Genomic DNA, 21,357 nt, shown 5'->3' on the forward strand with positions numbered 1-21,357 from the left:
GTCAGCTTGTAGATGTTCTTCATTGTGTTCTGGTTCTTCTTTAAAGTCTTCCATTATATTTTCAAGTGTTGCAGCCATCTATTTGGTAGAGCTTTACACAATTTCCTAGTGGGTAAAAAAGTATTCCATTACTTAGAATATTTGTTAAGATAACCTTTTATGGCTTGAACCACAGTGTGGTATGGGGCCCTCAGTTGCTATACCTAATTTAATAATTTGAAGCATCCCCCAACAAATGATTCACCAAGGGGGGAGTCAGGCAAAACCTTTGCAGGGGGGGGGGGGGTTTTTTTTTTTTTTTTTTTTTTTTTTCAACACCTCCTCTCACCCCCTTCGCCCTCTTTTGGTGCCACTAGCTCATCTCTCGACTGTTTTTAGTGAGACAAACAGTTCAAATCAGGGAATCTGTTCTTTCCTAATAACTCTCCATTAGACCCAACACAATGAAAAGTACGGTAGCGTACAGAATGCAGAACTTGGGGATCACTACTTTCTGAAATCACCAGATGAGAAAAACCTGTTTCTTATATCTGTTGTCCATTGATTTTTCATTCCTAATGTTACGACCACAGTATCCTAGTGTGTCTTATCCTATGCGTATTCCTGTGTTCTTAAGACCAACTAGTTGACTGCATACCGCACAACACCGTGTAAACATAACTTACCCGTCCAGAAAAAATCAGGATGCTTTCTTTGATGAGCTATATTGTTCACAAAACTAAAGGATAAATGAATATAAAGGATATATACATTGTCATGTTTATTTTATTAAATTAAATTATATTTCTATTTTGTGATGTCCGTTCCAGCGTACAGCTTCCTTTTCTCTTTTTTTTAACTGCGATTACTTGAGTTACTTTGTGTTTTGTGAAGTGAAGCAAGGCCAAGGCCATTTCACGGACGGTGTGTGGAAGATGGCACGCGCGCTTCTTCCGTCACTTTTGGGCGCAAATTTCATTTTGGATATTTTTAAAATTTACAAACTTTTCTCAAGAAATAGAAAAAGCTTTTCGCGCAAGTCTGCACTTTTCCAAGTTCCAAGATTATTTTATCCTTTTGTTTGTAGGTAGATGATACCTGTTTTCCCTCACTCATTACCTATCTAATCTTTATCATTGATCGCACTTCAACAGGATCATAGAATGGATGACTTTTTGGACTACATTGGAACTCAACAACTGAGCCATAATACTACAGAAACAAGTGTTACACTTCAAAAGGTAAGAACAGAGAGGTCTCTATAGCTTTCTGGGCTTGCAACCTACAGTTTAAAATACAAAAAAAAGATCATTTTTAGGTGGTCATGATTTTGAAGGGGATTAAGTTTTTAAAAAAGGATATTTACCTATAGAAGGACAATCTATAGGTAAATATCTCAAAGACCTGATAATAATTCTACTGACTTGAAATTTTGCCTGTGATGTAGGATTTATTTTATTCTTCAGAACAATTCAATCTTGAGCTCAATAAACTTTGAGCTGAACCCTCCTCGTCTAAAACTTTAGCAGAATAGCTAAAGTTTGTGTTGACTGAGGAGGGAACAGCTCAGGTCTTTGGCAATTAATTCTTTCATAGATCTTCTTTCTTCTTATGACAATTGCTTCTTGTTCCTTTCGAGCTTTAAGCTTCAAGTATGTGGATGATCTTTTCCAGTTTTTCAAGCATTTTTGATTTCCATTATGGTATTTTCAATTTTGTATACGTACAATTTGTGTGAATGAAATTTATGTTGAGAGAAAAAAAATTGTGTTCCTTGCATCCTCAATAGCTAATAGTGATTTGTTGTCATTTGATTTTCCCTTAGACTCTTTACTTACTAATCAACAATGAGAAGAAACTATTGAAGCTTGGAGAGAACACAATTGGAAGATCAGAGGACTCAGATATATGTCTGAAAGCAGACACTATCTCTTACCATCATGCCATCATTGAATGTGAGGTGGATGATTTTTATATTAAAGACTTGAAATCAACCAACCTTACCAAGAGAGATGGGGTAAGTTTCCCCCCCCCCCTTCAAGCATATAAATTAGCATGTTGAACACTGGGTTGGAGTCAGATTTAATTGTCAACTTTTTTTAATTAGCCCTATTTCTTTAATTTTGGTTTGCCCCTCTGTAAAGTTAACTATCAAGTTCAGGTGCTTCAACACCATTAATTCTATTTTCACTTGCCAACACCCATACTGCCATGCTAAGCGAAAATGCTGTATGTCAAAAAAATCAATCTTTGGTTTTTGGTGCCAAATGGTTCCTATGATCCTATATTTTTTTCTTTATCCTAAACCCCTTAAAAACCACACTAGAACGTATTGCCGCATGTCAAAAACGTATGTTTGCTGTATAGATTTCCCAAAAGTAGGGTTGTCATTGTCTACAACTTTTTTACTTATCCTTTACTTACTTTTTTCTTTATCTTGCCCTAGTCCTTAGTCTCATTTTAGCAGTAATAAATCAAATATTATGAGAAACTTACAATCTCTTTTCTGATGGTTTGACACCAACATTATCATTCAATAGACCATCTTCTTCGGTGTGTTCTGATTCTTCAAAGTCTTCCGTTATATCATAAAAAGGGTCAGCTTGTAGATGTTCTTCATTGTGTTCTGGTTCTTCTTTAAAGTCTTCCATTATATTTTCAAGTGTTGCAGCCATCTATTTAGTAGAGCTTTACACAATTTCCTAGTGGGTAAAAAAGTATTCCATTACTTAGAATATTTGTTAAGATAACCTTTTATGGCTTGAACCACAGTTGCTATACCTAATTTAATAATTTGAAGCATCCCCCATCAAATGATTCACCAAGGGGGGAGTCAGGCAAAACCTTTGCAGGGGGGGGGGAGTTTTTTTTTGGTGCCACTAGCTCATCTCTGATTGTTTTCAGTGAGACAAACAGTTCCAATCTAGGGAATCTGTTTCTTTCTCTAAACTCTCCATTAGACCAACACAATGAAAAGTAGGTACAGAATGCAGAACTTGGGGATCACTACTTTCTGAAATCACCAGATGAGAAAAACTGTTCTTATATCTGTTGATCCATTGATTTTTATTCCTGTGTTCTAAGACCAACAGTGACTGCTACCACAACAACCTGTAATTCTGTAAACATACTTACCGTCCAAAAAATCAGGATTGCTTCTTGATGAGCTATATTTCAAAAACTAAAGGATAAAGAATATAAAGGAAATACTCCTCATTTATCAAATGATTTCACAACTAATGAGTTTTGTGTTTCATGTGTGTCTCAGGTCAGTGTACCAGAAATTGAGGAGGATGTAACAGATGACAATGTTATCAATCAAAGCCTATCTCTTCTGGACACAAGCGTCGGAGCTGCTCAGGTAGCAGAGGCTATAGAGATCAAGGCAGGTACCCCACCAGTACCACCACTAGTATCCTGTGTTACTGGCAGCGTTTCCAAATGGGATCAGTTGAAATTACCAGCATTAGATTTTACTGAAGATGACAACCTTAATGACAGGAGTGAGAGCAGTACAGACTCGGAATTTGAGTTTTTCAATCGGAATTCTGCTAGTGTAAGAGTTCTTTTAATATTGTGGATGGCATGCCCTGAAACCCAATAAATGCATGATGCTCACAAGTTTGATAGTAAGTCATATTAAGTTGCTACTTTCTGGTTATGTTTACAGAGTCCAAGCAAAGATTTATCAAATGTGAACTGCAAAACTCGCGTGCTAAATAATTCCAATGATTGCACGCGAAATACATCGACCAGTATGCAAGATGCTGTAGAAGACAAACTTTCGTCAATACATGATCTAGAAACTCAAAAATCTTCACCTCCAAGAAAGCATAACAATATTTACGATCTTGAAACACAAAGGTCACCTCCGCAACATATTATAGAGAAGCAGCAAAATATATATGATCTGGAAACGCAGCAATCTTCCGTCCAAATATCGAAGAAAAAACAAGATATCCATGAACATGAAACTCAAATGTCTCCACCTCAAAGATCGAAGAAAAAACAAGATATCCATGAACTTGAAACTCAAATGTCTCCACCTCAAAGATTGAAGAAAAAACAAGATATCCATGAACTTGAAACTCAAATGTCTCCACCTCAAAGATCGAAGAAAAAACAAGATATCCATGAACTTGAAACTCAAATGTCTCCACCTCAAAGATCGAAGAAAAAACAAGATATCCATGAACTTGAAACCCAAATGTCTCCACCTCAAAGATCGAAGAAAAAACAAGATATCCATGAGCTTGAAACTCAAATGTCTCCACCTCAAAGATCGAAGAAAAAACAAGATATCCATGAGCTTGAAACTCAAATGTCTCCACCTCAAAGATCGAGGAATAAACAAAATCACCCATCTAAACTATGGGATAGTGAAATGTATAACCAGGAAACACAGTATACGAATAACATCAACCAAGAACATGTAGAACCAGAATTATATAAAGATAACAAAATGGGTGCAGGTACTGAAAATGAAAATAAATCCAAAACTAAGAAAAAAATCATAAAGAAAACTGAAGATGACGATTTTCAAAGTACAAGTGATGAAGAAAATTACTCTAGAAATACTCGTTCAAAGAGAAAGAAAAGAACTGCACAGTCAAGAAAAGCAAATGTAAAAGAAACAGAAAGTCCCAGCGAAGGATCATCTACAGATATAGAAAACATGAAAAATAATGGAAAGATTGATAAAAAATCTCATGAACTTGAAGAAAGCAAAGGTGGCCTATTAGTTAGTGAAAGTGACAATACTTTTGCTGATTTAAACGGTGTACCGGCAGATAGTACCAATATTACCAATGTCAATGACACCAACTCAGAAAGCTTTATTGGGATGGTTGTTGGCAACAAGAAACGATTTATCGTAAGTTCCTCAAGCGAAGACTCTCATAGTGATACTGAAAATCAGACTAAACAACATGAAAGCTTAAACAAACCATCCTCTTCTAAACAAATATCTACTCCTAGTCATAGGGACAAACGCAAAGCTGAACTAAATTCAACATATGATGTCACAGTTCAGAATAGCATTGATGATTTGTATAAAAGTGAACTTGAATGTGCCACATCACAGATTGTTGAAGAGTCTCAGTTTATCAATGAAGTTAGCACACAGCATGATAAACAAGAACCTCCTGAGTCACAATTTACTATCAGCGAAGATGAGCAAATAATAGATGAAGAGGATCCTACAGGATCTCCAAACTTATTACCTCAAGGTGAGTTGTACCAAGGAGTAAAGGTTGCCACACTAAAACATTCTACTTCCTATCTTATACCAGTCTGCGCTATTTAGTTTGTCCTCAGGAAAATGTACCTTCTAAAGTTCTCAGATTATGAAATACTCTTAATAATACGTTGAACTTCAATCTCACACGTGTATGTTCCGACTGTCAAAGTGGCCTAGGTAACAATAGAATCTTTCAAAGAGAACTACCATGATTTCTTATCGTTTCAGAATCCCAAAGTTTGCTGGATCATAACACAGAAGCATCGTCCAAAAATACTACGAACTATGATATCAGTGAGATGGAACTAGACAGCTTCTTGGATGAGCCAAAACCTAAAGGAAGCAAGAGTAAGTACCTATCAGATATTAATTTTATATACTTGCTTATAGATGGTCGTTTCAAATTAAAGAACTAGAAAACGTTGGATATATATACAGGGTGTCCCAGAATTTATGCTTAAATTGTTTTTCTCGAAGCCTGTTTGAAATTTCGAAAAACGAAAAAACCCGTAACTTTTTGATTTTTAATGCGGATATTTTGGCAATATCGCGATTCACGAAAAATTTCGCGAAGTCCGCGAAACGGGGGCCAACTTTGAAATCTTAAATGAGAACCCCCTATTTGTGATACATCATATCAAAGGTCTCAAGAAACGTAGTACTTTGGCACAAGTTTGAGCTCGATCCGTCAACCAGGGCCGGAGTTATGGATCCTAAACCCCTTAAAAACCACACTAGAACGTTTTGCCGTATGTCAAAAACGTATGTTTGCTGTATAGATTTCCCAAAAGTAGGGCTTTGTGACATAGGGCGTTTTTGCTTAGCACAGCAGCATACCTAGTAAAACGTTTCTTAAAATTAAATTGATTCCAAGGGCAAGGAAAACCTAATAGTCCAGAATGTTTTCTTTTCTTCCAGAAAATTATGAAGCCGTATGTGGTTTATGAACTCAAATCAGGATCCCATATAGTTTTTGGAGATATAGAAGCTACATTCTATGCTGTAAGTTGTACACTCCATACTTAGATTTTAAACAGAAACAATGATTTTAATCACTACATATAAAGATAGAAAAAAGTGGTTTGTCTGAAGATCACTTGAATGTCAGTATAAAATTAATTTTTGTCTCATTTGTTGGAATTTCAGATTGATGATGAACTTAACCAATCAACAGACCAGGAAGAAGTAAGTTATTATTATTAATACTTTTCACAATGTATGTTTGATAATATCAAACTAGCTGCTTGCCCCAAGCTTTCCTATGGATAAATAATACCTATTTTTGGAAATCAAACCAGGGTACCTCTGAATGCAACCTGTCTCTGTGGTGTAGTGGTCAAGACACTCACTTGGTTAACAGGGGGGCAAGGGTTCAATCCCAGCTGAGGTATAGAATTTTGTCTTCATTTATTTGAGCACAATAATGGAGCTCTAAGGGTTAGGTTGTAGAGAACACCCCTGGCATTAACCTTACCTAGTGGTTACCTTACACTCAAGAGTCTATTATTATTAAATTATTAGTGCAGTCCAATGGCTTGTATTAGGTCTAATACATTCTCGGGATTCTGTAAATTCTCTACATTTACTCCTCATTTATCAAATGATTTCACAACTAATGAGTTTTGTGTTTCATGTGTGTCTCAGGTCAGTGTACCAGAAATTGAGGAGGGGAGTTATGGCCTACTCAAATTTTCATTTTTCAATGTTCTCCCGCCATTAGGGAAAGTACCAAAAATGGGAAATTCATATCGATGGATGATTTGTGCTTCAAATAGGTCCCACTAATAATGATTCACATTGAAATTCGGCCAAAAAAATCAAATTTCGAAACATCGATTTTCACCCCCGGAGGTCATCAGGGCCGGAAGTCTAAATTTCATTTTTGGGTCTGAATTTCAAGATGAATCATTAGTGAGACCTATTTGAAGCACAAATCGTCAATCGATATGAATTTCCCATTTTCGGTGCTTCCCCTATTGGCGGGAGAACATGGGAAAATGAAAATTTGAAGAGGCCATAACTCCGTCCCTGGTTGTTGGATCGAGCTCACACTTGTACCAAAGTACTACGTTCCTTAAGACCTTTGATATGATGTATCACAAACAGGGGGTTCTCATTTAAGATTTTAAAGTTGGCCCGCGTTTCGAGGACTTGACGAAATTTTTCGCGAATCGCGATATTGCCAAAATATTTTTTTTTTTTTTAATCAAAAAGTTACGGGTTTTTTTGTTTTTCAAAATTTCAAACAGGCTTCGAGAAAAACAATTTAAGCATAAATTCTGGGACGCCCTGTATGTACATTAGTAGTTACTAGTTAGTCAAGATTTCCTTTGGACTCTGAAATACATTACCTATTAAAAATTTTTACCTATGCTTTATTATATTTCCAGTTGTCCAGAACAAACCCAATAACACTAGCGTCAGTTTGGAAAACAATTCCTCTATGTTCAGTGTAAGTGAAACAGAAATTCGTCCTGAGTTTGTACAAGATGAAGATATTAATAATGAAGTAAACCACCACACCAAGGCGAAAAAAATTGTTCCAGTAAATGAAGACAGTAGTACAACCAGCGATTTTGAATTGTTTGATAAGAAAAGGAAAACAGAAGATAAAAAGAGTTCCGACGTATCAAACCAAATTGAAGAGGAAACAGAGGCAAGTTCACGAAGTACTGGTCCGAAACCCCTGAAAAATAAACCGACTGAAAAAAAGAAAGCAAAACCTGGAAAAGCTACCAAAAAGATAAAGAAATTGACCAGACAGAGAATATCATCAGATCATGGTTCTGATAGTACTGACTCTGATTTTGAATTCACTGTCACTGGAAAGAACAAACATGGTACTGTCGAGATTAATGATGCAACAAATCAAAATGTAAATTCTATTAACGCATCAAGGGCATCAGTTGAAAATCAAAAACCCATTAATAAAGATTTCTTCGAAATTGCAACTCAGAAAGTCAGTATGGTAATAAGTGAAACTGATGAATCTTTTGTGGCCCCAACTCAGGAAAATACGCCATCAAATGAAGATTTCTTTGAAGCAGCAACTCAAAAAGCCAGTGTAGGGGCTAGTGACACAGACAATTCGTTTGTAGCTCCAACTCAGAAAAATACACCTTTGGAGTCTAAATTCTTTGAAGCTGCTACTCAAAAAGTAATTGAAACTGATGAATCTTTTGTAGCATCAACACGACAAAATACGCCATCAAATGATGATTTCTTTGAAGCAGCAACTCAAAAAACCAGTGTAGGTCCTAGTGACACAGACAATTTATTTGTAGCTCCAACTCAGAAAAATACTCCTTTAGAGGGTAAATTCTTTAAAGCCGCAACTTCAAAAGTGATTGAAACTGATGAATCTTTTGTAGTATCAACACGACAAAATACGCCATCAAATGATGATTTCTTTGAAGCAGCAACACAAAAAGTTAGTGCTATTCCCAATGAGGCCGATGAACATTTTGCAACGAAAAATAAAGCTTTAAATGAAGACTTCTTTGAAGCTGCAACTCAAAAAGCCAGTAGTGTTCCGTCAAGTGATTCAGATGAATCATGTGTGTCTCCAACTCAAAAGAAGAATCTGATAGATGTGGATTTCTTTCAAGCTGCCACTCAGAAAGTCAGTGTTGGTTCAACTAGCGCAGATGAATATTTCGTGGCTCCCACTCAAAACAACGCATGTTTAGCGGCTGATTTCTTTGACGTTGCTACTCAGAAAGTCAGTTTTGGGCGCATGGATAGCTGCTCCAATGCTATAAATCAAGAGAACAATTCTTCTGATGAAGACTTTTTTAATGCTATAACTCGGAAAGTGGTACTGAGGAAAAAAGACCAATGCTATAAATCAAGAGAACAATTCTTCTGATGAAGACTTTTTTAATGCTATAACTCGGAAAGTGGTACTGAGGAAAAAAGAAGATACTCGTAATGATTATGTAGTGCCTATTGATTTGCCAACAGAACCTACTGCAAAGAAATCAAACAATTTTAGAACTTTGCGAGGTCGTCGTAAGGAAGATAGTGAGTCATCCAATTTCTCTGTTGAGACCAAGGAAATAGGGAAAAAGAAATTAAAATGATAATGTAGTGCCTATTGATTTGCCAACAGAACGTACTGCAAAGAAATCAAACAACGTTAGAACTTTGCGAGGTCGTCGTAAGGAAGATAGTGAGTCATCCAATTTCTCTGTTGAGACCAAGGAAATAGGGAAAAAGAAATTAAACACAAGAAAAGGAAAACGAGAAGTTGAACCTAAAAAAGAAACTAACGAAACTCATGAAAACGACGGCAAAAAGAAAGAAACGCGAGGGAGAAAAAGACAAGAAAAAGTGACAAGTGATGAAAAAAGAGAGGACTCTGAAGACAAAGTTTCAGAGCGTACGAAAAGAACAGTTAAAAGCAAAAAGAATGACACCAAAGATAAATCAAGTGACGAAATTTCTTTGGAAAGTTCAGATTTAACAAACCCGAAGTCTAGTTCTAGTCTCAAAGATGAGGTATCAAACATTCCTGTCAAAAGAGAACTTACTAGAGAACGTAAAAGAAATCCCAGATATGAAGAACCTGAATCAAAATCCAACATCAAAAAAGAAACAAAAGAACAGAAGGAATTACATAAAAAATCTACCACGGAGCATAGTGAGAAAACAGAAAAAGGCAATATAGATGAAAGTATTGCACAAAATTCTAATGAAAACATAATACAAAGTGAAGAAAACCCAAGTAAAGGTATACAAGGAAAGCAATCAAAACCACTACGAAGCACAAGAGGTTGTAAGAAAACCACAAAGAATGAAAGCAAGAGCGCAGTGGATACCTTAGAGAAGAGTGAAACAAGTTTCAAGAACAATAGATCAACCAAGACCACGCCTGGAAAAGAACTACATACAGCTGAACCAGGTAAGAACTGTATAGAATTGCAATAATAACAGACTATAGAGATTTCTTCTCACTAAATATAGATATGACTTCATTTATTTCTTTCTCGAGAAGGTAGGTATTTTTCAATGTAACTAACCTTGGTATCTTTGTCTTCTTCTCACTAAATATAGATATGACTTCATTTATTTCTTTCTCGAGTAGGTAGGTATTTTTCAATGTAACTAACCTTGGTATCTTTGGTTCAACATTTCGTATTATTTTTATGAATGCTGGGTATGAGTCAGTTATACAAGGATATCGCTTTTGCTATTACTACTAATAATATGACCCTTGCATTTCAGGAGATCAGTACCATCCTGAACCAGAAGTTCTTAGAACACCAAGTAGAAGAAAACAAAACGAACTGGCTATCCTGCATGGACTAACCAGTCCACAAGTTATTTTGGACAACACTGAAGTAATTCTTAAACATAAAACGAAAGCCTCATCAGCTAGTGTGAAAAATACCAAGTGTCGCGTACAAGAATCATCACGGGGATCTAAAGAAAACAGCGATCAAAGTAAAGTAGAAACTAAAGAAGATACTATTGCAAGTCGTAGTCATGATGAAGCTGAGAGCTCGACAGTACGAGGGAAACCGACTGTAAAGCGAGAAAAGAAAAAATCTACAGAAAACACCTTCATTTTAATTATGAATAATACAAGTAGAAATGATATAACTAAGTCATTACCAAGAGTATTTCCTTCACCCAACTTTCTTATTTTGTATTATACCTACCTATGTAATTAAATGTATGTTGAAGTTTTGATTGCTGAATTATTGTACATAGGATATCTTATAAAAAACAGTAAGTTTACCATGGATTTTTTATGTAATAAAGTTATTTCAGACACCTATTAAGTACGTTAGACATTGGTACTTTTTTTGTCAAGGTCATAAAAAAGGAGAGAAAAAACCGAGGTCTTTTATATTTCTAATAGCTATAAATCTTGAATATACCTATTTTATGTCAAGGTCATAAAAAAGGAGAGAAAAAACCGAGGTCTTTTATATTTCTAATAGCTATAAATCTTGAATATACCTATTTTATTTGATAAATAAAGTGTTTAAATATTTAATTCAAAAGTTTACATCTCCTTTACAATAAATTTAATAGGAAAAGCTGGACACGACTTAAAGAAACACACGGAAAATACAAGAGAAGTATCCAGAAATAAAGGAAAAAATAAAGATAGCTTGTGAAGAGTTACATAAGAATTTATCGAATTCGAGTACATACGTGTCTACAATGAATATATGAAAACTACTAGCTGAATTCCGTCGCTTCGCTCCGGAATCCCGCTAGTTCATCCCGAAGCATGGCCAAACTTGTAGAAAAGGCATGGCCGAACTTGTAGAAAATGATAAAAAATACGGTCGCGCTGCGCGCTCCCTATTAAAACATAAACGAAACTCAAAATGTTGGTCGAGAGCGGAACATTTCTATCCCGCAGTCTCTGCACTCTGTGTATTTCTTATGGAGATTTTAGCGATCAAAAATTGATCATATCTCAGGATCGGTTTAGATTTTCGCAAAATCCTTAAGGTCGAAATTCAATTTTTATTTTCCATTCTAATGAAAGAGTTCAAAGATGTGTGACGTCAGACTTCAAGCAGTTGTCTTTTTCGTCCGCTAGGTAGCGCCAGTAAGCAAGCACGCTTGCGGAGGAGTAGAAATGCGCACAAACACATTAATGTGTTGCCTGCGAGGGAGCTTTGCTCGGGGCATTTGATGTGACGTCATCGTGTACTAGAGCGTATGCCGTGACGTCAGAGTTCAAGTTTTACCGGTATTTTTTTAACTGATTTATCTCGGGATCTAGAAGTCGTAGAAGAAAAAGGAAAATTCCATTGTTCATTTTTTCTGCTCTTTGACTCAGAAACTTCATCCACGTAAGCGCAACTGTTCTATTACACTATCTACAAGAACATTCGGGGGGGGAATCGATCTACAGAAGAGGATGTAAAGAAGGAAAGTCCAGCAAAGAAGAGGGTCAAGAAAACTGAAGATAAAGGAGAGAGTGATGAGTTACAGACTTCTGTCGTGACCACCTCTCGAGGAAGCACTAGGGGTAGACCTTGTAAAGGTAAGTCTCCAATTTGTTTATTTCCCATCGTTTGTGTAGTTATCCTGTTACGATCATGAAAAAGCACGTGTTACTTTTTACTTTTATTCAATCTATCTGTTGTTTTTCACTTGGTGACATACTGAGTGGAATAGTGGATTTGACGGAATTCCTATTTCTACAATAGTAAATACGTACAAGAAACTTATATTTTTAGGATCCAACTGACGTGTCGTCAATAAGCAAAATATTACAAAGTGAGGAGGCATTACACGTGCATTTGAATATGTTCCAGGTTCAACTGAGAAACCAGAGTCAGCAACTAAAAGAAAAGACCTTCTGACTGAAGAGACCAACATGAAAGCTCCCAGTACACCCAAGAGAATGAAGAGGGGCAAAGAATTACCTAATGTATCTGTCAGGGCAAGTCCTAGGCAAAGAGGTCCACCGTGTCATAGCGTGAGGTCAAGTCTAATAAGACAGAGGAGCAGCAGTTCTAGCTCAGAGAGTGTTGCCTCTGACTCTACATCGGCTAGTGAGAGGAGATTGAAACTGAGCATATCGACAGAGGAGCAGCAGTTCTAGCTCAGAGAGTGTTGCCTCTGACTCTACATCGGCTAGTGAGAGGAGATTGAAACTGAGCATATCGTCAGCCAAGGTAAGAGGTTTTAAAATCAAATCAAGGAAGGTAATAGATTCCCTTCAGATTTACCGCCCGGATTCGGGATAAGGTCAACCAAAAAATCGAATACAATCACGGACGTTCGCGTCGCATGGAAAGTAAATACTTGTTAATTTTACACACTACAAAGCTTTACATACTTCAATCCGTTTTCTTCTCACAGAGTGCAGAAATCAAGGTCACTTTCACCATGATCGACAACACGGCCAAGTACGTCACTCTCCCTACCGCCCGGATTCTGGATAAGGTCAACCAAAAAATCGAATACAATCACGGACGTTCGCGTTGCATGGAAAGTAAATACTTGTTAATTTTACACACTACAAAGCTTTAAATACTTCAATCCGTTTTCTTCTCACAGAGTGCAGAAATCAAGGTCACTTTCACCATGATCGACAACACGGCCAAGTACGTCACTCTCCTCTCTTCTCTCCACGCCTCCATCACAGACAACCCAATCACCTCTGATATTCTCGTCACCAAGAAGGTTGTCCGCTCTCTCAAGTTCCTCCTGTTCCTTGCCCAAGGCAAACCGATTGTTTCTCTCAAGTGGCTCACAGACTCAGAGCGGTGTATGAAGTTTGCGCCGCACGAGAAGTATATTCTACACGACGAAGAGGCGGAGAGAACGTATGGATTTAGTTTGAGTCGATCTATAGCGGGGGGGAATCGGATGAAACTCACGACAGGTGGGAACGGACCTTGAGCTCTCTTGGTAAAGTAACTTGCATGGCAATAGCACGCTATCACGCTAATGGCCGAGTCCACAATCCGAGAGTTAAACTTAAACCGAGTTTAAACTGATTTTGGTCCTGGCCATGAGCAGTTACTAGACAGAGAAAAGTCCGATATATTGCACGTGGTAAAAAGAAAATTCTATACTACCGGCCTCAATGCAACAAAACAAAGAGGAAGAAGAGAAGGAAGCGAATTAAAATAAAATCTAAAACTAAATACCTAAACTTACAGTAGGTAACCATTTATCAGTACCGAGTGCCCAAATGTTGTATTCTGACCCTTTTCTCAATGATGCGCTTAGAATAGAGAATACTATCCCTGATTCATACTAGAGCATTCGTGATTCGAGTATTGCAATCATGGATTATTATCTTCGATAGAGAAAGATTTACCGGATGAATGGATTCGTGTAAAGATACACTAGGTAGTGCTTGCTGGAACTTGGCCTAGCGCACTACCGTGCGCTCAGATTCATGGCCGAAGCAGTAGGTAGTGCTTGCTGGAACTTGGCCTAGCGCACTACCGTGCGCTCAGATTCATGGCCGAAGCCACAATCCCGGTTTAAACTTAGTTTAAGTTTAACTCAACTAAGCAATGTACGGGGCCATAATCAGAGTTTAAGTTTAACTCTGTGATTAAGCAATCTCATTGGTTGATTTCAAAAAATTAAGAGATTGTTCCATTTGAGAGTTAAATTTGAAGAGTTTAAAATCCGGTTGTGGCCCCACCCATTAGCGATTGGCTAAAAAGATTAAAATCAACAAATCAGATCGAGATGACACTAGAATGGTAAAAAAGTACTGAGAATTAGTGGATATAATATGTAATATGCTATCGAGACAAAATAGTTCTGTACTGATTATTCCTCACAAATTGCATAGTATGGTTTGATGCATGATACAAAACATTCATTTTGTTTCCAGGTATAGTCGAGTGTTCAGGAGGCACCTTCTTATCTAAGGTGCCCTCGTCATGGGCCCCCTATTCCATTATAGTCACCGACCCCAGTGATTCCGCTCAACTCAAGAAACTTCTGTCAGTCCCGGGAACCAAACCCTCTGTAGTGAATAAAGAGTTTATACTAAGCGGAATCCTACAGCAGAAGTTGGATTTTGTCAAGCATAAATTTCAACTTTGAGCGGTCAAGTTAGTGTAATGTGGACCAGAGCCACTATTTAGTCATGTTCAAATTAATTTATTTCAATATTTTTTCAAGGGGTTCAATGCGCGAACGACCTATTTATTGTCCGTAAAGTTAAAGCTAAGGTTTTTAGTCACGGGGCTTTAGCCTCCATTTGCCGACAAGCTACCTGCCGGCCCAACCCGAGTGGGGCCGGGAGAACTTAGGAACTAGCAGCTATAAAATTAATAGCCAGAAATATTGTCATATACTGTCCTATATGTTCTTGTTTTCAATAGTTGGGAACTTGCCCATTAGGTCAACCTCCCATAATTAAATATCTGTACTTATATTTATCTACTAAAGTATGCAATATATGGGAACTATTTAACACTGTAAAATGGGCTTTTGTTTAAAGTTTAAGCAAACACCTTCACATATTTATTGTCCGTAAAGTTAAAGCTAAGGTTTTTAGTCACGGGGCTTTAGCCTCTATTTGCCGACAAGCTACCTGCCGGCCCAACCCGAGTGGGGCCGGGAGAACTAAGGAACTAGCAGCTATAAAATTAATAGCCAGAAATATTGTCATATACTGTCCTATATGTTGTTGTTTTCAATAGTTGGGAACTTGCCCATTAGGTCAACCTCCCATAATTAAATATCTGTATATTTATCTACTAAAGTATGCAATATATGGGAACTATTTAACACTGTAAAATGGGCTTTTGTTTAAAGTTTAAGCAAACACCTTCATTTTAATTATGAATAATACAAGTAGAAATGATATAACTAAGTCATTACCAAGAGTATTTCCTTCACCCAACTTTCTTATTTTGTATTATACCTACCTATGTAATTAAATGTATGTTGAAGTTTTGATTGCTGAATTATTGTACATAGGATATCTTATAAAAAACAGTAAGTTTACCATGGATTTTTTATGTAATAAAGTTATTTCAGACACCTATTAAGTACGTTAGACATTGGTACTTTTTTTTGTCAAGGTCATAAAAAAGGAGAGAAAAAACCGAGGTCTTTTATATTTCTAATAGCTATAAATCTTGAATATACCTATTTTATTTGATAAATAAAGTGTTTAAATATTTAATTCAAAAGTTTACATCTCCTTTACAATAAATTTAATAGGAAAAGCTGGACACGACTTAAAGAAACACACGGAAAATACAAGAGAAGTATCCAGAAATAAAGGAAAAAATAAAGATAGCTTGTGAAGAGTTACATAAGAATTTATCGAATTCGAGTACATACGTGTCTACAATGAATATATGAAAACTACTAGCTGAATTCCGTCGCTTCGCTCCGGAATCCCGCTAGTTCATCCCGAAGCATGGCCAAACTTGTAGAAAAGGCATGGCCGAACTTGTAGAAAATGATAAAAAATACGGTCGCGCTGCGCGCTCCCTATTAAAACATAAACGAAACTCAAAATGTTGGTCGAGAGCGGAACATTTCTATCCCGCAGTCTCTGCACTCTGTGTATTTCTTATGGAGATTTTAGCGATCAAAAATTGATCATATCTCAGGATCGGTTTAGATTTTCGCAAAATCCTTTCTTATTGCACACCTAGACCATAAAAGGAATATTCCTACCAAATTTCAACTTTCTAGGTGTTGTGGTTCAGGAGATAGAGCGATCAGTGTGTGAAATGTGAAATGTGAATGAGTGAATGGATCTCGTTCTTATAACTTACTAGTTCATCCCGAGGCATGGCCAACCTTGTGGAAAAGGCATGGCCGAACTTGTAGTTAACAAACTAAAAACATAAACGAAACTCAAATATTACGCGAGCGAGGAAAAGTTTTCTCTCCCGCAGTCGCTGCTCTCTGTGAATTTCTTATGGTGATTTTAGCGAGCAAACATTGATCATATCTCAGGATCGGGTTACTTTGCTACGGCACAATGTCAATAAATATAATATCCTAAACAAATATAAATAAAATCTTAATAGTTACAAACACAGAGTAATATATCTTAAATATACAGGATTTAATGGAGATCAAAAAAACAACTAAACAAAGACAATATTATTACGTAACTACGAATTAAGTAAATATTAAATCCTTCCTATTTACATCGAAGTGGGAAAAGAAAAGGTTGACAAGTGTTATTTACAAGCAGTCCTTTTGAACTCACCACCTCAAGGTGGGGGATTTAATAAGAGAAAGACTGACTTGATAATAAAAATATGAGAAAAAAAGGTGTTTCAAGACAAGTAAAACACTTAGATACTTACTTACTTTCCGTTTCCGGAACACTTTAGATGTAGCAATTTATCAAAAGGGTGTACAGTGTACACAATAAGACACAAAAAAAAAAAAAAAAAAACTTAAAAAAAAAAAAAAAAAAAAAAAAAAAAAAAAAACTGGTGGAGAGTTAAGGACGTCCGAAAAAAGTTGATTCCTACAAAACGAAGAGAAAAATCTATATTGAAATTCTAACCTAGTGTTATACAAGTAGGTACAGAACTTTTCTGCCGCCCTATAGTTAGCCTAGCTAACCCACACGATGAAGGGCGATCTTATAACCACACACCACACGGATGTGAGACATGAAGAAATATACAGTGAAACAGCGATCCTAAGATAGACCAGTGTGTGTTTCCACCTTAAATGTTACCCGAGAGTAAAGGCCCGTTCCCACTTGTCGTTCGGAAAGAAATCGTGTCGTGCATTCAAATTGCACTGCTTACAAGGACATATTGTGTCGTTCGGAAAAAAATTGGGTCGTGCCTAGTGGTAACAGTCTCATTCAAATTGCATTGCCTACAAGGACGTATTGTGTCGTTCGGAAAAAAATCGTGTCGTGGTAGTGTGAACACTCTCATTGAAATGGGAAATGGAGCAGTTGCAAATGGGTAAAAATATTAATAAATAGTCGATTCCTACGTAAAAAGTAGTGAAAAATTCAAATCTGAGGTCAAAACTTCGAAAAAAAATAACTGTAAAAGGTCGAAATTCAATTTTTATTTTCCATTCTAATGAAAGAGTTCAAAGATGTGTGACGTCAGACTTCAAGCAGTTGTCTTTTTCGTCCGCTAGGTAGCGCCAGTAAGCAAGCACGCTTGCGGAGGAGTAGAAATGCGCACAAACACATTAATGTGTTGCCTGCGAGGGAGCTTTGCTCGGGGCATTTGATGTGACGTCATCGTGTACTAGAGCGTATGCCGTGACGTCAGAGTTCAAGTTTTACCGGTATTTTTTTAATTGATTTATCTCGGAATCTAGAAGTCGTTTCATTTTTCTGCTCTTTGACTCAGAAACTTCATCCACGTAAGCGCAACTGTTCTATTACACTATCTACAAGAACATTCGGGGGGGGAATCGAGCAAGGACGCTTGCGGAGGAGTAGAAATGCGCACAAACACATTAATGTGTTGCCTGCGAGGGAGCTTTGCTCGGGGCATTTGATGTGACGTCATCGTGTACTAGAGCGTATGCCGTGACGTCAGAGTTCAAGTTTTACCGGTATTTTTTTAATTGATTTATCTGATCTCGTTCTTATAATATAAGATAAAAGATACATAAGAGCATATGTTGAAATGTGAATGGATCTTGCTCTTATAATATAAGATTCATCATGTACAATGTACTACCACCTGGTCCTTATTGAATAAGATCATTCATTTGTTCAATAAGATATTTGCTTAGGTCTAATTGAAATAAACCTCTGTTTCTGGATACTTTGGCTACGGCACAATGTCAATAAATATAATATCTAAACAAATATAAATAAAATCTTAATAGTTACAAACACAGAGTAAATATTATCTTAAATATACAGGATTTAATGGAGATCAAAAAACAACTAAACAAAGACAATATTATTACGTAACTACGAATTAAGTAAATATTAAAGATCTTCCTATTTACATCGAAGTGGAAAAGAAAAGGTTGACAAGTGTTATTTACAAGCAGTCCTTTTGAACTCACCACCTCAAGGTGAGGGATTTAATAAGAGAAGACTGACTTGATAATAAAAATATGAGAAAAAAAGGTGTTTCAAGACAAGTAAACACTTTAGATACTTACTTACTTTCCGTTTCCGGAACACTTTAGATGTAGCAATTTATCAAAAGGGTGTACAGTGTACACATAAGACCACTGAAAAACACAATGAAAACTTACAAAAAAAAAAAAAAAAAAAAAAAAAAAAAACGGGGGGGGAGTAAAGGAGCTGCTAGGTAGCGCCAGTAAGCAAGCACGCTTGCGGAGGAGTAGAAATGCGCACAAACACATTAATGTGTTGCCTGCGAGGGAGCTTTGCTCGGGGCATTTGATGTGACGTCATCGTGTACTAGAGCGTATGCCGTGACGTCAGAGTTCAAGTTTTACCGGTATTTTTTTAATTGATTTATCTCGGAATCTAGAAGTCGTTTCATTTTTCTGCTCTTTGACTCAGAAACTTCATCCACGTAAGCGCAACTGTTCTATTACACTATCTACAAGAACATTCGGGGGGGGAATCGGATGAAACTCACGACAGGTGGGAACGGACCTTGAGCTCTCTTGGTAAAGTAACTTGCATGGCAATAGCACGCTATCACGCTAATGGCCGAGTCCACAATCCGAGAGTTAAACTTAAACCGAGTTTAAACTGATTTTGGTCCTGGCCATGAGCAGTTACTAGACCCGTACAAGAATCATCACGGGGATCTAAAGAAAACAGCGATCAAAGTAAAGTAGAAACTAAAGAAGACAGTATTGCAAGTCGTAGTCACGATAAAGCTGAGAGCTCGACAGTACGAGGGAAACCGACTGTAAAGCGAGAAAAGAAAAAATCTACAGAAGAGGATGTAAAGAAGGAAAGTCCAGCAAAGAAGAGGGTCAAGAAAACTGAAGATAAAGGAGAGAGTGATGAGTTACAGACTTCTGTCGTGACCACCTCTCGAGGAAGCACTAGGGGTAGACCTTGTAAAGGTAAGTCTCCAATTTGTTTATTTCCCATCGTTTGTGTAGTTATCCTGTTACGATCATGAAAAAGCACGTGTTACTTTTTACTTTTATTCAATCTATCTGTTGTTTTTCACTTGGTGACATACTGAGTGGAATAGTGGATTTGACGGAATTCCTATTTCTACAATAGTAAATACGTACAAGAAACTTATATTTTTAGGATCCAACTGACGTGTCGTCAATAAGCAAAATATTACAAAGTGAGGAGGCATTACACGTGCATTTGAATATGTTCCAGGTTCAACTGAGAAACCAGAGTCAGCAACTAAAAGAAAAGACCTTCTGACTGAAGAGACCAACATGAAAGCTCCCAGTACACCCAAGAGAATGAAGAGGGGCAAAGAATTACCTAATGTATCTGTCAGGGCAAGTCCTAGGCAAAGAGGTCCACCGTGTCATAGCGTGAGGTCAAGTCTAATAAGACAGAGGAGCAGCAGTTCTAGCTCAGAGAGTGTTGCCTCTGACTCTACATCGGCTAGTGAGAGGAGATTGAAACTGAGCATATCGTCAGCCAAGGTAAGAGGTTTTAAAATCAAATCAAGGAAGGTAATAGATTCCCTTCAGATCTACCGCCCGGATTCTGGATAAGGTCAACCAAAAAATCGAATACAATCACGGACGTTCGCGTTGCATGGAAAGTAAATACTTGTTAATTTTACACACTACAAAGCTTTACATACTTCAATCCGTTTTCTTCTCACAGAGTGCAGAAATCAAGGTCACTTTCACCATGATCGACAACACGGCCAAGTACGTCACTCTCCTCTCTTCTCTCCACGCCTCCATCACAGACAACCCAATCACCTCTGATATTCTCGTCACCAAGAAGGTTGTCCGCTCTCTCAAGTTCCTCCTGTTCCTTGCCCAAGGCAAACCGATTGTTTCTCTCAAGTGGCTCACAGACTCAGAGCGGTGCATGAAGTTTGCGCCGCACGAGAAGTATATTCTACACGACGAAGAGGCGGAGAGAACGTATGGATTTAGTTTGAGTCGATCTATAGCGGCGGCTACGAGAAGTATATTCTACACGATGAAGAGGCGGAGAGAACGTATGGATTTAGTTTGAGTCGATCTATAGCGGCGGCCAAAGAGAACAACCTGCTGGATAGTTACCAGGTGTATGTGACCGGCTCTGTGAAACCCGCACCGGCTGACATGAAGAGTAAGTGACGGGATCACGTGCTGAAGGTCTCGGGTTCAATTCCCGGTGCCGTGTTTTGGGTGGAGTTTTTCCAGGATGACACTAGAATGGTAAAAAAGTACTGAGAATTAGTGGATATAATATGTAATATGCTACCGAGACAAAATAGTTTTGTACTGATTATTCCTCACAAATTGCATAGTATGGTTTGATGCATGATACAAAACATTCATTTTGTTTCCAGGTATAGTCGAGTGTTCTGCGGGTTCGGTTCCGCTTTGGGCGACAAAAGTTCGAGCTTGTCGCGTTCTCTCTCCCGACCTGGTCGGAAAGCGTCAAGTAGTTTTTCTACTTTATCCTCCGTAGGTGTCCACTTGGCAAATCCAGCACTGTTCTGAAGCCATACGACCAGTGTCCCATGCATGGACTTAACGTTGAGATCCGTCCTAGAAATGAGAGAGGTTAGATCAAACATAAATTACAAGTGTCAGGG

The 21,357-nt window shown here is 37.5% G+C and overlaps 1 protein-coding gene and 3 long non-coding RNA genes across 4 annotated transcripts; 3 read left to right on the forward strand and 1 right to left on the reverse strand.

Annotated features, from left to right (window-relative positions):
• The first annotated feature begins 1,142 nt into the window (after window positions 1-1,142).
• Window positions 1,143-21,304, forward strand: LOC103505745 (dentin sialophosphoprotein-like). The gene is made up of 14 exons (XM_026820997.1): window positions 1,143-1,220; window positions 1,805-1,996; window positions 3,167-3,535; window positions 3,650-5,207; window positions 5,447-5,566; window positions 7,609-8,968; window positions 9,054-9,269; window positions 9,418-10,121; window positions 10,445-10,768; window positions 19,550-19,687; window positions 19,962-20,239; window positions 20,427-20,684; window positions 20,762-20,885; window positions 21,109-21,304. The coding sequence occupies exons 1-14, from the start codon at window positions 1,143-1,145 to the stop codon at window positions 21,228-21,230; spliced, it is 5,841 nt and encodes a 1,946-aa protein (XP_026676798.1). The 3' UTR covers window positions 21,231-21,304.
• Window positions 10,849-11,253, reverse strand: LOC113465981. Its single transcript, XR_003390541.1, has 2 exons — window positions 11,186-11,253; window positions 10,849-11,103 (listed from the first exon to the last, which is right to left on the reverse strand). It is a non-coding gene; the product is annotated as an uncharacterized LOC113465981 (long non-coding RNA).
• On the forward strand, window positions 10,965-11,526 carry LOC113465982. The gene is made up of 2 exons (XR_003390542.1): window positions 10,965-11,036; window positions 11,119-11,526. It is a non-coding gene; the product is annotated as an uncharacterized LOC113465982 (long non-coding RNA).
• On the forward strand, window positions 12,768-13,099 carry LOC113465979. Its single transcript, XR_003390539.1, has 2 exons — window positions 12,768-12,867; window positions 13,055-13,099. It is a non-coding gene; the product is annotated as an uncharacterized LOC113465979 (long non-coding RNA).
• Window positions 21,305-21,357: the final 53 nt, after the last annotated feature.

Source organism: Diaphorina citri, unplaced genomic scaffold (genome assembly GCF_000475195.1).
Source record: "Diaphorina citri unplaced genomic scaffold, Diaci psyllid genome assembly version 1.1 scaffold192, whole genome shotgun sequence".
Taxonomy (NCBI): Eukaryota; Metazoa; Arthropoda; class Insecta; order Hemiptera; family Psyllidae; genus Diaphorina; species Diaphorina citri.

What these genes read in the sequence shown, in the direction of transcription:
- LOC103505745 (XM_026820997.1), top strand. Translation starts at nt 1,143, where the DNA reads ATGGATGACTTTTTGGACTACATTGGAACTCAACAACTGAGCCATAAT. An exon ending in AAAGCGAGAAAAGAAAAAAT is followed by an intron (nt 10,769 to 19,549) that starts CTACAGAAAACA and finishes AAAAGAAAAAAT; the next exon opens with CTACAGAAGAGGATGTAAAG. An exon ending in CGCACCGGCTGACATGAAGA is followed by an intron (nt 20,886 to 21,108) that starts GTAAGTGACGGG and finishes TTTTGTTTCCAG; the next exon opens with GTATAGTCGAGTGTTCTGCG.